Source organism: Eucalyptus grandis, chromosome 1 (assembly GCF_016545825.1).
Source record: "Eucalyptus grandis isolate ANBG69807.140 chromosome 1, ASM1654582v1, whole genome shotgun sequence".
NCBI lineage: Eukaryota > Viridiplantae > Streptophyta > Magnoliopsida > Myrtales > Myrtaceae > Eucalyptus > Eucalyptus grandis.
Window position 1 is genome coordinate 15,869,786 of NC_052612.1, and position 13,246 is coordinate 15,883,031.

General features: G+C 37.4%; 2 protein-coding genes across 2 annotated transcripts; both read right to left on the minus strand.

The window, feature by feature from the left end:
• Positions 1-225: 225 nt before the first annotated feature.
• On the minus strand, positions 226-1,125 carry LOC104432386 (non-specific lipid-transfer protein 1). The gene is made up of 2 exons (XM_010044876.3): positions 609-1,125; positions 226-437 (listed from the first exon to the last, which is right to left on the minus strand). The coding sequence occupies exons 1-2, from the start codon at positions 948-950 to the stop codon at positions 396-398; spliced, it is 384 nt and encodes a 127-aa protein (XP_010043178.2). The 5' UTR covers positions 951-1,125; the 3' UTR covers positions 226-395.
• Positions 1,126-4,425: 3,300 nt separating this feature from the next.
• On the minus strand, positions 4,426-5,299 carry LOC104432383 (non-specific lipid-transfer protein 1-like). The gene is made up of 2 exons (XM_010044869.3): positions 4,790-5,299; positions 4,426-4,618 (listed from the first exon to the last, which is right to left on the minus strand). The coding sequence occupies exons 1-2, from the start codon at positions 5,128-5,130 to the stop codon at positions 4,609-4,611; spliced, it is 351 nt and encodes a 116-aa protein (XP_010043171.2). The 5' UTR covers positions 5,131-5,299; the 3' UTR covers positions 4,426-4,608.
• Positions 5,300-13,246: the final 7,947 nt, after the last annotated feature.

Consider the following 13,246-nt stretch of genomic DNA (forward strand, 5'->3'; position numbering starts at 1 on the left):
ACGGATCAACATTTCCATTCCGAGATTGCCTGCGCGAAAAGATTGTTACGCTGGCGGCATATGCCGTATAAATCCGTGAAAGTAGTAGGGTTAGGTCGAGTTGGTCGATATGAATCGGTATCTCTTTCTCTCTCTCCCTCGTCTGGATCTTGGTTCTATTGGGCAATTTAACGCATGTGATCATTGATGTTCACCAGCATACGCAAAATAACACTGAAGAATAGATGAAGAGAGAACTCGAGGTATGAAAAACATACGCATTATCGCATTGCAATGGTTGACATTGACAATGTTATTTCACCAAGACAAATACAAGAAAAAGGACATGAGAAACAGCATCGATTCGGAGAGACTCGCGCAGGTGGAGCTCCTTTGCGGGTTCCAGAAGAACCCTTTTATTTCCTCATCCTCGGCCACGAAATCACATTCATTTCACCCTGCAACAGAAGAAAAATCATTCGTGTGCTTTGGACAGTGCAGGAGAAAGGAAGTCGTGTATGGCTCAATGCTCGTCATTAGGGAAACCAGTACGTGCGTTTCGTGGATGGTTGCGTTCGAAGATTTAAAGAGGAGCCAAACTCGGATGAAAGATGGTGGTAACGGAGTACCTGCTGCAGTCGGTGGAGGGGCTGATCTTGTAAGGGACGCCGGACCCCGCATTTGCCTGGGAGCGCGGACACGAGGCCAAGGTTGAGGCCCCGGATGTTGCCGGCGGCGGACTGTACGCACCGGCAGGCGGTCCGGCGGTCATGAGTGGTCCTGGCAGCATTATTGAGCGACCTGATGCCGCTGCAGCAAGCTGAGGGGATCTTTCCGCTGGCCCTCAGGTACCCGAGGCATGGGGCCGCCCAGCTCGTCACCTGGCCACAGGTGATGGCTGACTCGGTGAGGGGCATGGCCACCACGAGACCGACCACCAGAGCCAAGCACACCAGCTTGAGGCTCACCATGTTGGGGCGGGGGCAGATGGCGCAAGTGGTGATGCAGTGCAGTGTGCTTGAGAAGTGACGAGAGCAAGATAGATGAGTACACGAGGGCTGGCTGTGCTTGAGGGTCGGCTCTTATAGGCGAATGCCGTGATGAGGGTGTGAAATGAAGAAACGAGGGGCTGCGCTACATGGGGAGGAGGTATGGGGATTGGTTGGTGGTTGGGGCCCGAATTAATACCATCGAAAGAAATGACATTTGGGAGCTATTCGATCTTCCGGATGGACACAAAACCATTGGTGTAAAGTGGGTCTTTAAAACAAAACCGAAAGAAAATGGTGAAGTTGACAAATACAAAGCACGTTTGGTAGTCAAGGGATACATGTAGCAATATGGGATTAACTATACATAAGTTTTTTCTCCAGTTGCGAGACATGACACGATTAGATTGGTGGTTGCATTGGCGGCACGGAATTCTTGGCCCATTTTCCAACTAGATGTTAAATCGGCATTCTTGCATGGATACTTGGAGGAACATGTATTTGTTGAGCAACCTCCTGGTTATGTCAAGATTGGAAATAAGCATAAAGTTTATAGATTGAAGAAAGCTCTTTATGGGTAACAAGCTCCTCAGGCTTGGTATGGTTGTATTGAAACTTATTTTCTTAAAATTGGTTTTTCAAAATGTCCTTATGAACATACGCTTTCAAGATTGGAGATAAAGCGAAAATGCTTATTGTCCGCTTGTATGTTGATGATCTTATATTTACTAGAAGTTGTGATGGCATATTTGAAGAATTCAATAGATTTATGATGAATGAGTTTAAAATGTCTGATCTTGGTATGATGCATTACTTTATTGGCATAGAAGTGGTACAATCGGATGATGGGATCTTTATTTCTCAAAAGAAATATGTGAGAGAAATTTTGGATAGGTTTTAGATGAAAAATTATAATCCTATAAACACTCCAGTTGAGTTTGGCTTAAAGTTATATAAATATCATGAAGAGGGGAAGGCTTTTTTTTTGGTAAAGATGAAGAGAGGAAAGTTGACAGCACACTTTATAAACAAATTGTGGGCAGTTTGATGTATCTAACTGCAACAAGACCAGACATAATGTATTATGTGAGTTTAATCAGTAGACATATGGAGAATCCTACAAAAATGCATTTGTTAGCTGCCAAGAGAATCCTTCGTTACTTGCAAGAAACTAGAGGCTTTGAGCTATTTTACAAGAAGGGTGAAAAATCCAATTTGTTGGGATCTACTAACAGTGACTATGTAGGAGATCAAGATGATAGGAGGAGCACTTCGGGTTGTACTTTTATGTTTGGGACAGGTGCTATTTCGTGGTCATCCAAGAAAAAACCAATTGTCACATTGTCAAATACAAAAGTTGAATTTGTTACTGCAATAGTTAGTGCTTGTCAAGTTATTTGGCTAAGAAGAATTCTTGAGAAGCTGCAATTTAAACAACTAGGAGCTACTAAATTTTTTTGTGACAACAACTCTCCAAGAATCTTGTGCTACATGGAAGAAGCAAGCACATTAATGTGAAGTTTTATTTCTTGAAAGATCTTAGCAATGATGGAATAATTGATCTAATCTATTGTAGGAGTGAAGATCAAGTTGCTAATATATTCACTAAGGCCCCTCAAGATGGAGTCATTTGTGAAGCCGAGAAGGTTATTAAGTGTTTGCACATTGAAAACGGTCAAGGCTTTAAACTGAATGTTAGTAAACATCAGTTTAAGGGAGGGATTATTGAAATAATAGTTATTTCGTTTTGCACGTTTTGCTGATTTGGTTTTTCAGTTATTAGAGTTAGTGGAGTCATGTGTGTTAGTTGTCCTAGTTTTTAGGTGTTGGTAGAGTAAGTGTTATATGCATAACATGGGTAGTTATGGGTCCTATTTTAGTGGTGTTTTTACATTATGTATTTTGTGTTTTATAAAAGACTTGGTGGTTCTGTACAAAAGATGAAGTTTCAGCCTCATCTCTCATCCCTTAAGCAATTTAACAACCTCGACATTTATATTAGGTACAATAGAGGTTGCATCCAAGAATTGGGGGTTGGATAAGGGATCTTGGGGGCTAAACAAAGTACGGTCCGGTGCGGACACTTGAACTTAAGTGCTCAGAATTAGGTATGGTCCTTTCCAACCCAAAGGTTTGGGTTCAAGAGCCGAGGTCCTAGACGAGGGTGCAAGGTCCAACTTTGTGGTGTCGGGATTTCTTAAAATTTAGAATAGTTAATGATACTTAAATTACTAAAAATAACTTTTTATTTGGCAAATATATAACTAAAGTCTGTAGTAACTATTTTCATTGCAATGTGACCCCCACAAATTGACAAAATTTAGTAAACAATTTTAAAATAAGGAAAATGCGGTTGTTTTAGATAAACAAAACCAACAAAATTCCAAATTTTAACATCTTGTCAAGTGTAATAATATTACATTAATTATAAATTTTTTAATTCTGCAATAGTCTTCACTACTCGCCACGACAGTCGGTGTGCATTCACACTATAAAGGGTATATTACTCTTAATAAGTATTAACAAAAAATTACAAAGTTCAGTTCGAAATTTTGTAAATATTATTCTTGAATTTTTTATATGAGCCTAGATAATTATTTGGGATAGAGAAATACTTTTTCTTGGTGGCTCTTCATTATAATTATATAATTTTGTAATGCTAAGCAAAGTACTTTTCCACAAAAATACTCAATTAATGTTGGCTTCAACCGTATCTAGATAATATTTTTGAAGAATGGCGAAAAAAAAAGTAATAACGTCAGAAAAAAAGACAATCTCTTATGGAAAAAAGTAATACGAAGAAAGAGATAATAAAATGGAATTGTCAATACGTTTAAAGTAAGATTTAAGAAAATACAATGCTAAATGAGTACATTAGTGGAATTCGCTCAAGTAAATCGACATGGATCTCGATGGAACTTTGAAAAACAAAGTTCTAGTTTGAAAATAAAGATGGGATCACTTTCATTATAAGAGATTAATAATTTTTTTGGGGGGTAATTCACTTTTAATTGATTTTATCCCCATATTTACACATACTGCATCATATCAAACAATCCATGATTTGATATGCTAATCTTAATTTAACTCCGTATCCTAGAGTTGTTTTTTCTATGAGGTGTCCGCGTCAAGCGTATAAATTGACTTAACGCAAGTAGGTTTTAAACAATGACAGATGAACAATTCTTAATTTTAGCACGTAGGTTCATTCCATGAACGGATCAACATTTCCATTCCGATATTGCTTGTGCGAAAAGATTGTTATGCTGTCGGCATACGCCGTATAAATCCGTGAAAGTAGTAGGGTTAGGTCGAGTTGGTCGATATGAATCGGTATCTCTTTCTCTCTCTCCCTCGTCTGGATCTTGGTTCTATTGGGCAATTTAATGCATGTGATCATTGATGTTCACCAGCATACGCAAAATAACACTGAAGAATAGATGAAGAGAGAACTCGAGGTATGAAAAACATACGCATTATCGCATTGCAATGGTTGTTGACAATGTTATTTCACCAAGACAAATACAAGAAAAAGGACATGAGAAACAGCATCGATTCGGAGAGACTCGCGCAGGTGGAGCTCCTTTGCGGGTTCCAGAAGAACCCTTTTATTTCCTCATCCTCGGCCACGAAATCACATTCATCTCACCCTGCAACAGAAGAAAAATCATTCGTGTGCTTTGGACAGTGCAGGAGAAAGGAAGTCGTGTATGGCTCAATGCTCGTCATTAGGGAAACCAGTACGTGCGTTTCGTGGATGGTTGCGTTTGAAGTGTTAAAGAGGAGCCAAACTCGGATGAAAGATGGTGGTAACGGAGTACCTGCTGCAGTCGGTGGAGGGGCTGATCTTGTAAGGGACGCCGACCCCGCATTTGCCTGGGAGCGCAGACACGAGGCCGAGGTTGAGGCCCCGGATGTTGCCGGCGGCGGACTGCAGGCACCGGCAGGCGGTCTGGCGGTCAGGAGTGGTCCTGGCAGCATTGTTGAGCGACCTGATGCCGCTGCAGCAAGCTGAGGGGATCGTTCCGCCGGCCCTCAGGTACCCGAGGCATGGGGCCACGCAGCTCGCCACCTGGCCACAGGTGACGGCTGACTCGGTGAGGGGCACGGCCACCATGAGGCCGACCACCAGGGCCAAGCACACCAGCTTGAGGCTTGCCATGTCGGGGCGGGGGCAGATGGCACGAGTGGTGATGCAGTGCAGTGTGCTTGAGAAGTGATGAGAGCGAGAGAGATGAGTACACGAGGGCTGGCTGTGCTTGAGGGTCGGCTCTTATAGGCGAATGCCGTGATGCCTTGAGGGTGTGAAATGAAGAAACGAGGGGCTGCGCTGCATGGGGAGGAGGTATGGGGGTTGGTTGGTGGTTGGGGCCTGAATTGAATACTGTTGTCATTTTCGGATCAGGTCGCGTAAGACCCATGCTTTCACATGCACTCTGTATATCATCCTGCTTCACCTAGGGTTTCTGAAGGAGTTGGGTGTCGTCATTATAGAAGTGACTAACAAGAGCTTGCCATATAAAATCGATGATGAAATTATATGTAGTTTATAATGCAGGTTCCCATGCGTCTGTGGAGAGCCACAAGTAACTGCTAGCCTTGAATGCCGCCGATCGAGACCATTAGATTCGGAAGTGACTGCCCCCACCACTGCAAATTCAAATTGAAAGTTTGAAGATAAGGCCCTGCGTGCAAGACAGAAAGCGAGAAAGAAGAATGTATCAAACCATCATAGACAAAAGGTGCGTTTGGTTCGGCATTTCCAATGGGCTTTCAACCTCCAAAGCCCCTTGGTGAAATATTGAACCGTTTGGCAACTATGAAGTAGCTTTCAAGTGAAAGTCAGTATTGAGAAGGCTGAAAGCCCAATGCTAATAGTCTTTGAAACTTTTTTTTTTTTCTCAAAACTATCATCATTCATTTTTCAAATTTCTTATTTTGCCCTCGTTATTATTTTTAAATGCCAAAATAATGCTAAAAAAATCAAATTTACATAAATGCTAAAAAAAAGAAGATATATTTTGGTATTTAAAAAATATTTATATATTTGATTTTTTTTTTTAGCATTATTGTCAAAATTTAAATTTAAAAAGTTGCATACATTATTTTTTTTCAATTTTAAACAAATAAAAATTAAAAAATTTCTACAAAGGGTTTGGTATTTTAATATATATATATTTTAATATATATATATGTATTTATGTATTTATGTATTTTATTTTTAGCATTATTTTCAAATTTATATTTAAAAAGTTACATATATTTTTTTTTCAATTTTAAACAAATAAAAAATTGACAAAGGATTTGGTCTTTTAAAAAAAAAATTATATGTATGTATTTGTTTTTTTAGCATTATTGTCAAAAATTCCATTGAAGGGTTTGGTCTTTTTAATATATATATATATATATATATATATATATATATATATTATATGTATTTATGTATTTTATTTTTAGCATTATTTTCAAATTTATATTTAAAAAGTTACATATATTTTTTTTTTTTTCAATTTTAAACAAATAAAAAATTGACAAAGGATTTGGTCTTTTAAAAAAAATTATATATATGTATTTGTTTTTTTAGCATTATTGTCAAAAATTCCATTGAAGGGTTTGGTCTTTTTAATATATATATATATATATATATATATATGTGTGTGTGTGTGTGTGTGTGTGTGTGTGTGTGTGTGTGTGTACTTGATTATTTAGCATTTTTATCAAATTTATATTTAAAAAGTTGCATACATTATTTTTTCAATTTTAAACAAATAAAAATTAAAAAAGTTCGACGAAGGATTTGATCTTTTAAAAAAATTATATAAATATATATATGTATGTATTTGATTTTTTTAGCATTATTGTAAAAGTTTACATTTAAAAAGTTGCATACCTTTTTTTTTTTTTTTTTTCAATTTTAAGCAAATAAAAAATAAAAAATTCCGATGAAGGGTTTGGTCTTTTTAAAAAAAAACTATATATGTATTTGATTTTTTTTTAGTATTATTTTCAAATTTTATATTTCAAAAGTTGCATACATTATTTTTTTTTCAAATTTGAACAAATGAAATTAAAAAAAAAAAACTAATATTAATCACTCAAAGGGCTTTTCAAATGTGTTTTCTACTAAACGGCATTTCTCTTAAAGTTACTTCTCAAAACATAGTTTATCAAACGGTCTTTGTATTTGTTTAAAGTCCTTTACACTAAACTACTTTGCATTTTCTTAATGGGCTTTCAAAATGCTGAATCAAATGTACCCAAAAAGCTCTAGGGTTAACAATCCTCGCATGTGTAGACGGATGTATTTCTGTACTACGTGAAGGACTAACATCGCGTGATGTGCCGATAATGATACCACCACCAAACACATTGAGTGCATTTATTGGCATTCATCGGGTAATTAAGTAGATAGTCCACGGCCTCGCTCTCAGGCTAATTCAAGACTAAAGAGGCATCTCTCGAGTCTTTCTAACTATTGAACTACAATGAGCGATGACCCTAAATGTAGCCACAGAATATTGAGCCTCACATGGACTGTTTGCCCGTCTGGACATTAATGGTAGATAGAGCCAAGATGACTGTGCAAATTATATGCTTGAATTTAAGTAAATGGGGTCCATTTTCAGTCTCTTCTAGGACCACGAGTAACCGGAGCCACAACGTTAGTTCAGAGAGAGTGCAAGTGGAAACCCTAATTTGAATTTACTTGGAGACGAAAATGATCAAAGGTGAGTTCTAAATTAGCTATGACCGTGAGAGCCATTTGGGTTAAACATTATCTTGCTAATAATTTTTCAATCACATGTTTGAGAATTTTTTTTCCCCGAAAGACCAAATCTATGTCTCTTCTCAACCCTCAACGGTCTGCTCATAACTAGGCCATATGCCACACATGGTGGAAAATAATGATTCTAAATTCCATTTTTTCGCATAAAATTTAATTATGTGAATAATATGTTCTTAATTTTCTATTGTGAAAACAGTGTGGCTTGACCCGAAATTGAGAGATGAAGACATGTTGGGTAAACTGAATGACAAAAGAAGCAACTCATCGACCTCACTAACAGTAGATTTGAAGATCATAATCAAAAGAGAGATCCGATGATGATGGGGGCAAATTGAGAAGCTATAAAGGCACGAAGAAATGTATTTGAGAATGAGAACACGAACCACTAATGTACAAAGAAGACAAAGGAACAAGATTCCTATGCTAAAAAGTGATGAGCAGGATTGGTGACATGAGCTTAATCAGCTAAAACGATGCACTATTGACTTTTTTCAATCACTATATGTCACATTAGAAGCAACTGACTTTCAACCAATACTGGACGAACGCCCTTGTCTAGTTTTGGATGTTATAAACGAATCTCTAATGGCTTAAGTGACTATAGAGAAAGTGACCAGGTGCAATGAAATCCCCAGGAGCGGTGGCCAATTTTATTAACACCACAGGAAAGGCATTCAACTTGATGCGCTCAAACAGGTGAAAAGCTTCTTCGAGGCATTTAATCTTGATCCCAATCTAAATAAGACCGATATATCACTTATCCCCAAAATGCTTAATCCAAAGAGTCTAAATCATTTTGAACCAATCGGTTTATCCAACTTCGCTCATAAATGGTGTGTTTGGTTGGACTTTTGGAAAAAGCTTTTCGGAAAATGCAAGAGACTTTAAGTTAAGTTAAAGTAATTTTTCAAAATGCAAATTGTGTTTTTTAAATCGTAATTTAAAAATCTATTGCGAAGTACCTTTGAGTAAAATTGTGTTTGGAAATATTATACTCATACAAAGCACTTTAGTTATTATAAAAAAAAATAGCCCTAACAGACCATGTGCCACCTGTGTTGTGCAAATGCAGGTAGCCCTTGTTGGCGTGACCCTCGCAAGGGTCACTCAACTTCGACGAAGGCCAATTAGGTCACGAGAGTTGGGCCCAACTAGGTCACGCAACCCCTCACCAGGGTCACTCAACCTCGGCAAGAGCCAGCTAGGTCGAGCAAACCCAGGCCCTCGGCAGCATGACCCTCACGAAGGTTGCTCGACCCCAACGAGGGCCAACTGGGTCACTTGACACCAGGCAACCCCTCACCGTGGTTGCGCAACCACCGAGGGCCATCTACTGTCTGGATTGGGCGACCTCAGTCGGCCTCGTGAGGGTCACACATCCTAGACGGCACTCGCCTAGGTCAGACAACCCCTTGGTGACGGTTGCCTGGGTTGTCAATGATGTCGTCGACCTCTCTTTAGCTCATGGTGGACCTTAGCAACCATGGCAATCACGTTGGCTAGCCCCAAGGAGAAGAAGATAAATAGTCGCAAACAAGGGCAAAATCGAAAAACCAAAAAATCAGTGAGGATAAAATCATAATTTTTTTTTTTTTTATTACTTCCCCTGCCTTTGGAGAAGGTTGAAAGCCCAAGGCATCCTAGGATCTGCCTTGGGCTTTCAACCTTTTAAAGGTAAACTTTGCTTCAAGGTGCGTTTCAAACATTTTTCCAAACCCCTAATATTTGGCCCAAAGATCTATGGACGCCCAAAGCACCTTCCTAAAGTGTTTCCCAAATGTAGCCAATATCGTTTCCAAGGTTGTCGCTAATCACCTTTAACCTTGATTACTTGAACTAGTAGCCAAGATAACAAAATTCCAGGTTCAAGAGGTTTTGCATCAACTTCAAATTTAAAAAAGAAAGAAGAAACTCCGAGCAATGCTGAAACTAAATATATAGAAAGTTAGGGCGCAAATATAACCATTCTGACCATAAATTGTTTTCTGGAAGAGAAATAGATTTTTATATTTCTATTTATATATGAGTTTTTAAGTAAAAATACTCATTTGATAACGACACAAAATTTTTCCCTTTGGCCGGTGGTCGGTGACCGATGGACGGTGGCAACCGGCGACCAACTGACGGTGGCGACGGCGACGAATGGACGACCGGTTCATAGTAAGGACGAACGATGAGAATAATTTTTATTTCTCATTTCTATTTTAGAAATAGAAAAGTAAAAAAAATTTACTTCTGATTTTTATTCCAAACCTATTTTGAGAACAAAAATCTATTTCAAAAATAGAAAAATGAAATAATTTTATCAAACAGATTTCTATTCCAAAAACAAGTCTGTAATAGAAAAATTATTTATGGAACAGAAACTGAGGTTTGTCATGCACCCCTTAATGGACTGCATGTTAAAGATAAAATTCTATGATAAATGGCTATCTTTGATCATGCACAGTGTCTCCCGAGTTACTTTCATGTCAAATTTAATGGGGAACTTTTGTTGTACTTTCAATTTACGCGGGGCATCAGACAGGGTAACACGTTTTTTCCATATTTATTTATAAGCATGGCCAATGTCCTCTATCATCTCATGGACAAAGCAGTCAAGGAAAGTAGCTTCAATGAAATTAAACTGAACAAATTTTGCCCCACTTCATCTCATATGCTATTTGCAAACAATTCTATTTTCTTTTGTATGGTAAGATTAAAGAATGTTAGAAGCTAGCAGCTTTTCTAAATCGATATTGTTTTGCTTTAGATCAAGCCATTAATCTAAACAAAACTGGAATGTACTTTAGTAGAGGCTGTCCACAAAATCTAAGGAGGAATATGGCTTAAGAGTTGAGAGTACTAGAAATTGAGAACATTGGGAAATATTTGGGAATGCATTGAGATTGGGGTCAGTTAAAGAAGAAAATGTCTACATAGAATTTAGCAAGGTACACTTGAAACTGGAAGATTGGAAAAAGAAGCCAATATCTAAAGCATGCAAGAAGATCCTAATTAAAATAATTGTGCAAGTCTTGCCCCAATATGTAATGTCGATATTCAAGATCTCAATCTCAATTTGCAAAGCTATGAAGTAAAGAATTGCCTTATTTTGGTGGAAAAATAGTGGCTTAGCAACATCCGAAATTTCATATGATCGATAGTAATGTATATAAGGTGTAAAGTTATGTAGCTTGGAGTTTTGAATGGCCCGTGTGGAATCTCAGGTGGGTCATTAATTTTGTAAGGTACGGAAGGTGCAAAAGATGATTTTCCACAACATTCACCTGAAATGTGATACTTTAGTATTAAATAGATTGATGTTGACATGTATGTTAATGGTGTAGAGTGAGGATAGTTGATTTACGACCATATTAATGGCAGAAGGGGATTGAAATGCTCCAAAATATGTATTGAAAAGTTTTCAAGTTATAAAACTTATTTACTTGAGATTTTCCTAATATTTGTTATCTTTCACTAATAATTTTGGTGGGTTCAAAATGTTTTTCCCAATTTATCAATGTTTCTATATACTAGTGTGCTTATGCTTGAGTGACTGCACGAAAGAAAGAAGCTTGCTCCTTTTCTTTCATTAAAGATTCCTTGCATGATGGTTCTCCTAACCTAAGAAAGAGTTCTTTTTTTACACTGGCTTCCTATTTTTTTCTCGATTCCACTGCGGATATACCCAACTTAATCAAATATTTACTTTGAAAACTATATAGTAAAGCCATTTGTTACCTTCGAATTTGACCACATCACCTCTTTTAACTTCAGCCAATTAATGCTCTTGATAACTCATTTATGCATTTCATTTGGACGAAGGAGCTCTCTCTTTACCAATCAAAGTATCTTCTTTTAACTACTCTCATTGGGCCACTTGAAGATTTTAGATTGGAAAACCAATTCCTCTCTTTACACACAGTAATCCTAATTTAAGGTCCTCGTTACTCTAACCTTGGTTATTTATTCAAGCAAATCTAATGTGGCCATGTGTAATATTTTTTATGACATCTCCTTCGATTCTTACCGTAAACTCAAGGTCATTGTTAATTTAACATTGGTTGGTTAAATCAAATTAAAGACTTCAAGATAAGGCCTATGTGCAAGACATAAAGTGAGAAAGAAGAATGCATCAAATCATCATAGATAAAACAAAACTCTACAGTTAACGATTCTCACTTGTGTAGACAAATGTATATATGTACCATGTAAAAATCTGAGTCACGTGATGTGACAATAATGATACTATCGCCCAGCGGATTAAGTGCATTTACTGGCACTCATCGCATATAAGCAAATCATCCACGGCCTCGATCTTGAGCTAATTCAAGGCTAAAGACGTATCTCTCGAGTTTCTCTCTCTGTTGAACTGCCAAACGAGCGATGACATTGGATGTGGCCATGGAATGTTAAGCCTCACATGGACTATTTGTCCATCTAGTCATTAATGGTGGACGGAGACAAGTCGACTGTGCAAATTGTATGCTTGAATTTAAGTAAAGGGGGTCCATTTTCAGTCCTTTTTTTAATCAATGCTTGGACCAGGGAGAAAATATTCCAAAACGCTAGTTCAGAAAGCGTGCAGATGGAAACCCCTACTTGAATTTACATGAAGATGAAAATTATCCAAGGCAAGTTCTAGATCAGCTATGACCGTGAGAGCCACTTGTGTTAGACATTATCTTGTAAAAATTTTGAATTATTTGTCCGAGATTTTTTTTTCCCCTGAAAGACTGAATCTATGTCTCCTCAACCCTCAACGTTCTGCTCGGAACCAGGCCACATGCCATACATGGTGGAAAATACAAACCCTAGATTATGTTATTTCGCATAGAATTAACAATGAATAATATTTTCTTCATTCTCAGGTTTTCAGAATGTTTAGGAGAATGAGTTGGTGAAAAAATATTTTTATAATTAACGAAAAAAGATAAACCAATGGAGGAGACATAACTTGAAGAACCAATGGAGAAGCTTACAGCTTCTATGAACCAAAATTCTTGTTGTAGGATTGGAAATCTCACTAGAACCATTACACTCCCACTTTCTGTCGTTCAACGCTGGTTTGCACGAATAGGGCATGTGCGTACTATTTATCCTTGAATGCTATAGAAATTCAAGTGCAACTCTCATAGGAGCGGTGATGATTTTATAAAAATAGAGTTACTTTACCTATTTTAGACAGCAAATAATGCAATATTTGTAAGAATATATTTGGATTTCCTTCCGTTTATTTTTTCTTGTTTATACAACATAATGAGATATAGAGAAAATAAGGAAAATAATGACAAAAAGAAGGAAGGAAATTTTTTATTCAAGAAGTTAAATTAGAAGCATTGGAAGATTGATGCAAAATCAGGGATTCTGCAAGTTATTACTTGATTCTATGCCAAAAAAATAAGCAATTGCATTGTGTTAGGATTCTTGAATGTATCCCACAAGTTGGATGACATTGAGAGCTTAGAGAGATAGTTAGGTTTATATAATTTAGATCGTTTTTCATTGT

Coding starts and splice junctions, on each gene's coding strand:
- LOC104432386 (XM_010044876.3), bottom strand. CDS start 950: ATGGTGAGCCTCAAGCTGGTGTGCTTGGCTCTGGTGGTCGGTCTCGTG. Junction 438..608: donor CCCTCCACCGACTGCAGCAG/GTACTCCGTTAC, acceptor CTTCTGTTGCAG/GGTGAAATGAATGTGATTTC.
- LOC104432383 (XM_010044869.3), bottom strand. CDS start 5,130: ATGGCAAGCCTCAAGCTGGTGTGCTTGGCCCTGGTGGTCGGCCTCATG.